We start from the raw sequence: 12,844 nt of genomic DNA on the forward strand, positions 1-12,844 counted from the left end.
AAATAATTAGTTCTAATTCTGTTTCCAATGATTTATTAAATTTATATTTATTTGACGTTCATTCTCCATTGATTAATAATATTCTTTTTTTTTATATATATATAAAGTTGTAGAATATTCAAAATTTATATTCTTTTTGTTCTTGTAATATATCTGGCACGGTGGGTAGGGCAGCAGCTCTTCGCCTCAACATGAATTTGTCGCATACAGCAACAGTTTTTTCCGTACATCTTCTCTCTTGATTAGTTCAGTATGTATCTTCTTGCTTGTATCGATGATCTGTTGATGAAACTATACTAATTTAGCTACCCATATTTATTAAATAGTAGGTGTGAATATCTCAGGTTCAGTTACAGTAATGAATTAAATACAAACACTGCATAAAATACAAACTTCAAATAACACATGCACAAAAATATTGTCGTGTCGTACGTGTTGTTAATTAGTAAATGTGTGTGGGGCAGGAACAATAGTAAATTATTAGAGACTTTGACGAGGGTGGGGGAGCAATATTAAACGTCTCTATCACCATAATTCTAACTTTATTTCCAATGTACTGATAAATTTATATTTATTCAACGTTCTTTCTCCAGTGATAAATCACAGCATATCACAATTAACATTTAGTTGTAGTTAAATATCTAATATTGTTTAAATAGTTACTCATATTAATATGTCATTGTGTTTGTTTCTTGTTAATTTACTATTTTCATTTGTAAATTAATGTGCAGCATACTACTATGTCATTTGTTATTGTTTCTTGTTACTTTACTCATTCCGGACACATATTAACTTCTTATTTGTATATGTATATATATACATATATATATATATACACGTGTGTGGGGCAGGTGTTTTACCCCTGATGCGGATCTTGCTGAAAATCCACTAGCATTGTGTAAGGACAGCTTAAAGCGTAGTGAAGAAAACTGATGGACATGCTTTCTGGTCTATTTGCGTAACATAACATATATGACCTCACAATTCTCTTCCACACACACACACACACACACACACACACATATATATATATATATATATATATATATATATATATATATATATATATATATATATATATAAATATTCGCTTCCTTCTGCTTTACTATTATTATTATTTATTATTATTATTATTATTATATTATTATTATTATTATTATTATCAATGTTTGTTTGGTTATTATTCTATTTTTTTTTATAATTATTGTAAACTCTTAAATTTTTCACTTAATTAATTAACAATATGATAATTTCTCATCAAACATAAAAAAAAAACCTGTATTATATATGATCATTTAATTTTAGAAAATGATAACCGTATGTAAATATAATATTTAGTTTATTTTAATATTATTATTAATTATATATATCTTAATATTTAATTTATCATTTTTTAAGTTTAAGGTAAATTTTAGATAAACAATCAACGTTTTGATAGAGCTTTTCAATCAATTTACGCGTGTAAATATTTGGTCGTACCTATTTACTAAAAACTTACTAAAGTTGACTAAATAACAAACTAAAACTATACATAAGGCTAAATATCTAAGGGACCCTATTATTTGTCACTAAAAACCCCTTGGTGAATCCGGTATTTATCGATTTGTCTATTCGATAACAGTATATCGTTCACGAAATACCCCAGTAAACCCTCGATATTCTCCGGTATACTCATAAAATCTGAATCCTGATTCAATACCAGTAACGGTAATTCAATCATTGCATCCAAGTCCGTATCAGACTTGGAGTGTATAGCGGCAAAGCTAGGTATAGTCAGACTAAGAGTCCTGAGTTTGACGAGCAAGCTGGAGACCGTCCCAAGTCCGGTGAGTTTTCTGACTCTAGCAGCCAGAAACATGAAAATTGAAACTACTCCTAAAAGAGTTCTCCGATTGACTCTTCTATAAATAGAAACTCTATCTTTAAATATAAAAAAAAACAAAAAAAAAAACTTAGCAACTCTAACTAACCACATTAATAAATACTTTTTTTTTAATCTTCGCATAATAGCATTAAATGTCTACCATCTCTCTTTTGAATCTCTCATTTTCTCTCAATAAACGAATAAAGCACCTATAATTTGTTTATTTGTTCTCCCATACATTATTAACCAGCTCTCGATGTCATATTATACATGGTCTCGAATTATTCATACAAAATAGTGATCAACTAAATTACTCTACAGATATTTACTCTACACATTTCTACTTCTGAGAAAGTAATACAATAAATAAATAACCCGTGATCATTAGGACACATCATCAGCGTCGGAAAAGTCGCCTCCAACAACGGAATCGAGAGCCGAGACCCACTTCGGAATCCCGTCCGATCTTCTTGTACATACACATCATCATCGCGTATGAGAACTCGTTCGCCTCGCCTCTCTTCATCATCCCCTCGAAGATCTCCTCCGTGGGCCCCACCATCGACTGCTCGCTGTACAAGTCGATCATGCAGTTCGACGAGTACATCTTCGCCGGACCTTCCAGCTCATCACAGTCTCTCTCGCCTTCTGGCAAAGGTACGATTCAGATCAACGATATGAAAAAAATTATATTGTTTTAGTATTTTTCAAGGCTACGTATGAAAATTAATACTGCGATGAAAAAAAAAATTGAAGGAAAATGTGGAGGCAAATCAAAATTCTAAATTCTCAATTGTGTTTGGAAGTAAAAAAAAAAATTGGAAGAAAAGAGAGTGACCCATGTCATATATGAGATTTTTTTTTTTTTTTTTTTCATTTTCAAGCATTTATTCACTCATCTTCTCTCCAAATTTATTTCCATCAAATTTTCTCAATCCAAATAACACGAGAAAAATATAATGAATTTTCATTTTTTGTTCATCCGATTTTTCAAATCCAAAGGTTCCTCGCAGGCACGGATCCACGTAGGGGCCAGTGGGGGCAGTGGCCCCCACTGGAATTTTTGGAGAAAAAAATTTTGTACTTATATTTAACAAAAAAATCGGAATTGGTTATAAATCGGATTTCAAATTGGGCTTAGTAACCCACACTTAAATCATTAATAATATTTAACCTTTTCATTATTTTTGGTCTGGTTGCTGTCATTCGCAGTCCGATAGGTTTTTTTCTCTTTGCATATTGAGTTCACGAATTCCAAGGTAATTATTAGGTTTTATTTATTATCTCTGCAGTGATATACTCAGGATTGTTTGTACTTCATATAGGGATATGCTTTTTTTTTTTTTTTAAAAGGATTGCCGTTACCACTTACTAGTGCATATGGCCATATGTGATATGGAAATAAAAGTCAAAAGCACTTTATTTGATATGCAGCTTTTTGAGCTTTAAGAAATCTTTTGTTTTTTTTTCATTGTATTTTTTTTTTATTATATACTAGGACTAGGTCTCTTGTTTAAAGTGCAAGTCCAGTATTTATATTTTTTTTTTTTGCTTTTCTCTTTTGCTTTCTACTAAATTCTTATACTTTTCCTCCATATTTTATTTTGGAGCTATCAGGCAAAAAATATGGCTTAACCAACTTTTATAGAAGAAGCCACTTTCTCTGTTTCTTTATTGAAATCTTTCTTTATTTTGGGTCTTATCACTACCGTATACAAATTACAAAGTTCTTTGATTTTTTTTTCTTCTTTGATTTTTTAGTTAAAATATTTTATTGATTTTCTTTTTTTTGTTAAATAGGTATGGATAAATATTTAAAAAGAGGATTAGACTCTCCGTTTCAAACAGGAAAAAATTATGATATTACAAAATCAAGCAAAGAAGAATTTAATCCAAACACTCTCGAGACCGATCCTGGAAAAAGAATACCAATATCAGATTATCATCCAAATCTACAAGACGACGTTCGAAGAGCTTATATGCTGAAAGGTCCTTGTCAGCCGAAGCTTGTTAAGTTTCCTCCTACAAAGTTTGGTGACAGAGAAAGACGCTTTAATCATGCTTGGTATCACCAATATGCTAACTGGTTGGAGTATAGTGTGGCCAAAGATGCAGCTTATTGTCTTTGTTGTTATTTATTCAAACAAAATAACGGAGATCAAGGAGGTGGAGATTATTTTGTTGGCGACGGATTCAGAAACTGGAAAAAAAAGGAGAGATTGGATATACATGTAGGAGGCCATGGCAGTGCTCACAATCAGGCGTGGAATAAGCTTGAAGCTCTACGAAAACAAAAGCAACATATTGAACATGTTTTCATCAAGCAAACTAATCAAATGCAAAGTACTTATGCATCACGGTTGACTGCCACAATTGATTGCATTCGATTTCTTCTACGACAAGGTTTTGCTTTTCGTGGTGATGATGAAACAGAAAACTCAAAGAATCAAGGTAATTTTCTTGAACTTTTGAAGTTTTTGGCGAATCACAATAGTGACATTGATAAAGTTGTTCTTAAGAATGCTCTGAAGAATGATAAAATGACTGCACCAAGTATTCAGAAGGAAATTGTTAATGCGATTGCCGTGGAAACTCTTAATGCCATCTTGAGAGATATAGGTGGTGGATTTTTTTCCATTCTAGTTGATGAATCTCGCGATGTCTCAATGAAAGAACAAATGGTTGTTGTTTTACGCTATGTCGATAAAAGTGGTTCTATAATTGAACGTTTCATTGGTCTTGAACATGTTGCTACTACAACAGCTATATCTCTAAAGAGGCAATTGATGGATTATTTTCTAGACATGGATTGAGCATTTCTAGATTGCGGGGCCAAGGATACGATGGAGCTAGTAATATGCATGGAGAGTTCAATGGCTTAAAAACACTTATTTTGAAAGAAAATCCGTGTGCTTTTTACATTCATTGTTTTGAAACTAACCGATTTTTTTTTTCGAATAACGGTAACTCTAAATTGGGGCTTACCTTTAGGTATCCGACCTTGGTGTAGAGCTTGATCAGCGAGTTATGAATCACCTCATGGAAAGGCAAACATGCCTTCTACAACGCATACACATCTGTTGTATAAGCTTCTACAACGGTATAGTTCCATTGTACAATTTTCAAATATTCCAAACTTTCTCGCCGCGACGATGTATATTTTGAGCCGCAGCGAGATATTCTACAACGGATATTTTATCCGTTGTAGAAGTTTTTCACCGCGGCGAATTTTTTCTTTTTTATGAATAAATCCTCGCCGCGGCGATGTGTATTTTTCGCAGCAGCAAGGTATTCTACCACGGATGTTTAATCCGTTGTAGAACTTTCTCGACGCGGCAAAATATATACATCATCGCGGTGAAGTTCTGGCTTAAATCTTGCCGCGACGACGTATATTTCGTGCCGCGGCGAGAAGGTTATACAACGGATCTAGATCCGTTGTAGGAAGTTTCAGAAAAAATAAAAAATAACAAAAATAAAAGTTCGCTGCGGCGATGCCTAAATCTCACCCTCTCGCCGCGACAATATTAACATGTCGTGACGAGAAAAAAACGTCGCCGCGACGAATTTAAGTTTTCAAAAATTGGTTGGTCTTGGTAACTTTCTCGCCGCGACGTGTAACACGCCGCAACGAGAATTAAAAGTCACTGCGGCGAGAATCACCATAATTTTGAACCTGAATTTAGTTTTTACATGGTTCTGAAACCGGCTGTAAAAACAGGTACCTGAAAATATTTAAGAGCAAATATCTACATCGAAAACCAATCCAAAATTCGCAAATACTAACTAATCATCGCATTCAATAAATGTTTGTATGTAATTACTCATTCTTCTCTTATTCTCTTTAAATCCTCCGGTGTATAGGATTTCTTAGTTTATAATTTTTTTTACACCTCCTACAACTATATATATCGCGCATATAAGATAACAAAAATACCCGCACTTCGTGTTTCCGGATTGTCTCGGAGCATTACAAGCCTTGATGTAGGTTGATTGGCCATTACTTTGGGCGTCTTTGTGCTCGAGCTTGAAATCTACAAAAATTCTATAACACGGAAATCATAAAAGAAAAAACACTATAATGATTTATAATAAAGATGGTTCAAGAAAAAAATTACATTTTTATTAATCAACTTAAATCGATTGGCATTTTATTTCTCAAATGGTCGAAGAACATAACGCTATCTCTTCAAAGGTCGAGGACAACGAGCATCCAATGCCGGTCTTTATTGTACGACATCAAAGTAAGTTGACAAAAGTTGCATTGTCGTACCACGTTTCCAACGTCCTTGACACGTTTGGACAAATAACCAACGTCGTCGTTGTATATGATGTGAGAACTTAAGCCCAGATCTACAAAACAATAGTCTTGACTTTTCTTCCCCTTTTCTAGACTCGAGCGTAGATAACTATGACAAACAAGTATTAAATTAATCAAAACACTAAATATTGAATATTGATATTAGATAAAGCATATAAAGGAAACACGTACTCCATATAAACCGTTATGCATAACGGTTTATATGCATCCCGCACCAATTTTCTCATATTGCAAAAATCGGAAACATCATCAAATGACACCGGAATCAGGATAGCAGTGAGGCTTGCAAAAATCTTGACCATAATTACATCCCCTTGTGGTAACATCACTTTGTTGGAATGGTGAGAGAGCAATCGAAACTTGATATTAATCACCTTGTATGGAATCTTCTTACCATCATCGATGCTAGGTTCACTATCACAACCGAGCTTTGAGAGTTTGCTTGACAACCAGACCGCGACACTCTTTTTCCTTGTCCAATTCTATCAATATCTTTGGCCACGAGATACCCCCACCCCCCCCCCCCCCCCCCCCCCCTATGGCATCTTCAATGGTTTTCGCTTCTTTGGTGAGAATCGGAAATTTGGCTTTTTTTTAGAAAAATTAGTCGAACTAAGCCACCTGAAACGTTGAAATTGTAATCTAGCCAACGTTTCGTCCAAATTTTTACTCTAGCAAAAAATGATGGCGTGTCTTAATTATGTAAAGGTGTTAATTACTATAATATCCTCTACTAGAATTTGATTACAAAACTTGTAGCCCACGTTTGATCAACCAAAATTTTCGAAGTTAATACACGTGTATATATTTAGAATTTAAAAAAAAAAAAAATCTATATTTGGCAAAGTTTGTTATTGAGCGTTTTCTTATTTCTTTCTAATTTTTTGTTAATCTCCGCTGCTTTGTTAATTTCTGTTAATTATGGTAAATTTATATATGTGCAGGTAGAGGTTGATGGTGTTATCAATATCTTTGGCCGCATTTAATACGGTGTTATTCACAAGTCGATCAAATTTTCAATACGAATTTTCGAAGTTAATAGACGTGTATATATTTAGAATTTTAAAAAAAAAATTATATATTTGGAAAAGTTGGTTATTGAGCGTTTATTTCTTTCTAATTTTTTTGTTAATCTCCGCTGCTTTGTTAATTTCAGTTAATTTCCGTTTATTTTACGCACGATAAACTTCGGCTGGCTGAAACGTTGGCTAGTATTTGGTTTCTATGATTTATGTTACATAAGGGTATTTTCGATATTTTCTAACCGTTTATTTATGTAAATGACTAGATTACAAAATTTACCAAACGTTGGCTACATCTTTAAAACCATGTTTGAAATTGGCTACGTTGCTAGATTACCCTTTTTTTTTTAATCAAAACTCCTATAACGGTCACGCGTACATTTCTTTCCTCCAAAGGTAAGAAGTGAACTACGCCCCCATTCATGTACGCTCGCCCATTCGCAATATGAATCGTGCCTCATTTCACAGCATCATCAATGAGAAGACGACACTCGGCGCTTTCATCCGAACTCGGTGTCAGCGACGTGATTGGATTCGATGAGCAACTAGCATGAATACTATCGGGTTTTTCAACAATTATAAGATCGATTTTCATATGATCACCAACATGCACATTCACACCAACATCGTCGTGTTCTAAGAAAATCACGAACAATATCAATAACTTAATACCGAAACATTTAGCTTTATTACTATATTAGATAAAATAAAAAAGAATTAAGATACCTAAAGAAACTGCTTCATTGACGTGGTCTTCAACATTAGCCATCTCTTCATCATCAATAACCTTCTCATTGAGATTCTCTTCCACATGCTCGATACTAGGCGACTCGACATTAGCATCTCCGACATTCATACTGCCATGTCCACTAAATGCTTTACTTACCAAAGATTTTAACTAATTCATTTCATGACGCATCTTAATTACTTCTTCATTCAGGGTTGGAGGAACAAAGTACTTGAAACGCGAAGTGTGCTTGGATTGACTACAAACTCGCGACGTTCCCAAAGCTTCTTGCAAGATGTTTTTTCCCATTTCCGGCACCCATGTCCCTTCCGTTGCTTGTTAAGATATGGAATAACTAAAATAAATAAATAAATCTAACATTTTCTTGATCAAGTTTTCAATATCCATTTCGGCCGGTTTGAAATTTGTACACACTTTTCCCGGTATTTGCTTTTCCATGTTTAGACAAATTATGTCCTTTATCAAGATTTTTAACCTTATTAACTAGACCCATAAGAGTATTTCATCTTTTTTCCATTCTCATCGGGATTTAGTGCTAGTTGTCTTCTAGTTTTCCTTTTACCGCTACCACTACAACTAGTAGTAGTGGACGACGTGGAATCTAATAAACACAATTCAAAACATAATCTCAATTTCCAACTCAAATCCAATCACAATTTCAACTTAAATCCGATCAAGAACTCAATCACAATTCCAACACAAGAAAAAATAAAAATTCTATCTAAATACCAACTAAATATCAAATGCAGACTCAATTCCAATTACATATAAAAAAAATATGATGTTTCAACCTAAATTATAATTCATACTCTTAGTTCCAAACAAACACTTATTTTCAACCGAAATTATATATAATTCTCAACAAAAAACTAACCCAGAATGAAGAAGAGGAGCGCAGAGGCGTGGAAGAGAGAGAGTCGGAGTTGTGGCCGAAGATGCCTAGGCTTGTGTGGGTTTGACGTGGTGGTGGATTTTGCGGGTTTGTGGTTGTGGGTTTATGATTTATGGTTTGGGGTTATAGTTATAGGTTTGGGGGTTGTGAGTTTCTGGGGGCGGAGAAAAAGAGTGAGGGCAGAGAGAGTGACAGAGAGAGAGAGAAGTGAGGGCAAAGAGAGAAATGAGGGCGGAGAAGAAAAGTGAATGTGGAGAGAGAGTGAGGGCGGAGAGAGAAGTGAGAGAGAGAGAGAGAGAAATGAGGGCATATAGAGTAAGGGTGGAGAGAGAGAAGTGAGGGGCAAAGAGAGAGAGAGAGAGAGAGAGAGAGAGAGAGAGAGAGAGAGAGAGAAGTGAGGGCGGAGATAGCGATATAGTGTAGAGAAGAAGAATGAAGAATAAGAAAAAGAAGAATGAAAAATAAAAATTGGTTTAAGTCTAAAATTCGGAGTCTGAAATTTGGGCTGATTTTTGAAAAAATCAAAATGTTTAGGTTTTAAAACGCTTCTACAATGCTTAGAGTAAGTGTTGTAGAATTCTTGTCTCGGCAAAGGCTATTTCTCGCCGCTGCGAGACTGCTGAAAAGTGAACCCATAATTATCTCGTCGCGCCGAGACACCAACGACGCTGCGGCATGAATGTTATTTCCAGAAAAGGGCTCTCTGGAAGTATTCTCGCCAGGCGATGGCTATTTCTTGCCGCGCCGAGAGAATCATGTTGTGGCGAGAAAACAACGTCGCCGCGGCAAGATTATCTTCTCCAAAAATGAGCTCTCTTGAACTTTTCTCGCCGTGGCGAGGGAAAAATGCTACGGCGAGAAAACAACATAGCTGCGGTGAGATTATCTTCTCCAAAAAAGGCCTCTCTGGAAATTTTCTCGTCACGACAAGGCTAATTTTCGCCGCGGCGAGAAAAAAACGTCGCTGCGGCGAGATTATCTTCTCCAAAAAAGGGCTCTTTAGAACTTTTCTTGCCACGGCGATAGTAATATGCCACGGCGAGAAAAGAAGTCGCCGCGGCGAGAATATCTTCTCTTAAAAGGGCTATCTGGAACTAGGTTCGCCGCGGCAAAGTATAAATTTCGTTGCAGTCAATATCTTTGTACAACGTTTAAATAAGTGTTGTAGAAAATTCCCGCCACGGTGAAGTATAAATCTCGCCGCAGCGAGAAACACAAGACCGGTGATATAAATTCTCATCTCTCGTCTTTTTCACCTAGAAATCTCAAAACCATACTCGAAAAACAATTTCAAACACTATTTCGACTCGTTTTGCATCGTCCTCGTTTACAACTCTCAACTCACATCCAAATCTTGTAAGTTCTTCTTTAACTTGCTACAAATGTGGTTCTCTTGTATAGTTTACTAATTACAATGGGTGCTATACTTAGGGTTTTTCTATGAAGATGAGAAAGTGGATGTGAGAGAATAGATTAAACATTATACATTTTTCGATAAAACATTAACTAAACGTAAATCCCTTCAAATAACTCTCGGACCAAACTTTGTTTTTATCTAACTGAAACAAACAAAAAAAAAACTCAATGAACACTTGTACGAAGAAAAAAAGACTTTTCTCCACTTTTAGATGTAGTTTATGGTCCCATCAAGTCTTGATCACTATGACATTGTGATCAACCAGTTTACTCTACATATATTTACTTACACATTTACACTTCTGAGAAAGTCACACAGTAAAAAAAATAAACCGTGATCATTACGACACATCATCAGCATTGGAAAAGTCGGCTCCGACAATAGAATCCCGTTCAACGGGTCGCAATTGGTCAGAGCCTCCAACTTTGAGATAGCCCCTTTTGAGACACCGGATTTGACGAGCGCCGCGCCGAGCGACTTGAACGTGAAATCATCGCAGCCGCGTCCTCGAACTGCCCGCAAGCGGCGTACAACGCGATCGCCACGGCGTCGTCGAACCGTCCGATCTTCCTGTACATACACATCATCATTGCGTACGAGAACTCGTTCGCCTCGCCTCTCTTCTTCATCCCCTCGAAAATCTCCTCTGTGGGCCCCACCATCGACTGCTCGTTGTACAGGTCGATCATGCAGTTCGACGAGTACATCATCGTCGGACCTTCCAGCTCATCATGCGTCTCTCTCGCCTCCTGGCAGAGGTGTGATTTGGGTCAACGGTATGAAAAAAAATTATATTGTTTTAGTATTTCTTAAGGCTATGTATGGAACTTAATTTTATGCGATGAAAAAAAAATATAATAATTGAAGGAAAATGTGAAGGCGAATCAAAATCTAAATTCTCTTTTTTGTTTAGAAGTAAAAAAATTTTTGGAAGACAATATTAGATCAACCGCTTACACTAGGAAAAAATATGTCATCCGGTGCGACGATTGTCGCACCGAATACTTAATTTGTCGCACCTAAAAGTTTATTAGGTGCGACATCCGGTGCGACAAAGTCGCATCGGATAACCCGTCGCAAAAGGCATTAGGTGCGACATGTCGCACCTAATAAGTACATCTTTAGGTGCGACATGTCGCACCAAATACAGAAGCAGTTTTCCTGCCAAATTTAATAAAATTGGCGGGTGAATTCATATCGGGTGCGACTTTGTCGCACCCAATGTCGTTCCCGCCACTATATTCGGTGCGACATTGTCGCATCGAATATGTTTTTTAATTAAAAAAAAATTACGGAATTAAATAAAAATTAATTGACAAAATTCATTTAGAATTAAATAAAAATTAATTAACAAAATTCTAAATTAATTAGAAATAATATTCTGAAAATAGAATTCTGAATTAAAAACACAAATTCATTAAAAAAAACGAAAAAATAAATTCCTAATTTTTTTTCCTATAAAACTTATCGATAGTAGAATTCCCTCTACCGAATAAGTTGCTAGAACTTCGGGAACCGCTTCCGCGTCCTCGTCCACCGCTGCCTGACGCGCTGCCGCTCGCTCCACCGCTTCCGTAAGGACGGTCTCGCAAGAAATCCATAGAACCAGGCGTCGAACCCGACGTGGAACCTGGCGTCTGCTGATCAGTCCCACCTGGTTGCGATGCAGGCGGAGGTTGGGGAGTCGTGGGAGGCTGGTTGTGCAGCTAGCTGAGGAAGGCGATCTGTTGCCGCATATCCTGCAACTCGGCTTGTTGGGCATCCATCTGAGCTCGCATCTCGGCAACCAGTGGATCGGTCTGAGATGACGAACTTGAAGATCCTCTATCTAGCGTTTGGGCAACACCCAGCGATGACCTTGGGATCGAAGGCCCTAAACCGACTTCACAGTCCCTGCGTACTCCCAAAACATCGCGCATCGCGTACATCTCCGCATCTTCTTGGGAGATCACGGCGTTTTGCTCCGCCGCTTGCCGCAAAATATCTATAGTTTGGGCGGTGATTTGATCCATAAAAAAACCACAAAAACTTATCAGATAAGAAGAAATAAAGTAATTAAATATAGTAAATAAAAAAATTAACTTACGTATTGCGACTTCGCGAAGTCCGTCGTCCACGATCTCTTAGCGTCATGATGTTTTTCTGACCATATTGCTAAAGCCGAGCCTATACTCCCATCTTCCCTTCGCTGTAATTTTTCAACATTAAAATATGAATCACATATATATTGTGTATTAATTTTAAGAGAGTTACGTTCCTTGAGAGATGACCAAAAAAACTAAGCGAGCCTTGTCTCGCCTTCGTCTTCTTCATCTTCGAATTTTCCCGGTTGCGAAGAGATTTCGCATGCAAGACATAAATTCGTTAAGTTTAATTTTAAGAAATTCGAATAACCATCGGAAGTTCAACTCATACCTTATGCTCCGGCGAGTCGAACGTCTCCATTGCTTTCAACCAGGCTTCCTTGTTGTAGCCTTCGGGAGTTTCATTTTTAGCGAGATCCTTACTCCCGCAAAATGTCTTGAAGAAGAGCTGCGACAACCTCGACTTCTGGCCACGGCGCATCCTCTTCGCATCGCG

The 12,844-nt window shown here is 36.5% G+C and overlaps 1 protein-coding gene across 1 annotated transcript; it reads left to right on the forward strand.

Moving 5' to 3' along the window:
- The first annotated feature begins 2,451 nt into the window (after positions 1–2,451).
- LOC149393267 (uncharacterized) lies at positions 2,452–4,677 on the forward strand. The gene is made up of 2 exons (XM_089617957.1): positions 2,452–2,521; positions 3,665–4,677. Exons 1-2 carry the CDS (start codon positions 2,452–2,454, stop codon positions 4,675–4,677), a joined length of 1,083 nt encoding a protein of 360 aa, XP_089474083.1.
- The last annotated feature ends 8,167 nt before the right edge of the window (positions 4,678–12,844 follow it).

The sequence above is a fragment of the Urtica dioica genome, chromosome 6 (genome assembly GCF_054948205.1).
Source record: "Urtica dioica subsp. dioica isolate 48M chromosome 6, U.dioica_male_clone48M_v1_H2, whole genome shotgun sequence".
Classification (NCBI taxonomy): domain Eukaryota; kingdom Viridiplantae; phylum Streptophyta; class Magnoliopsida; order Rosales; family Urticaceae; genus Urtica; species Urtica dioica.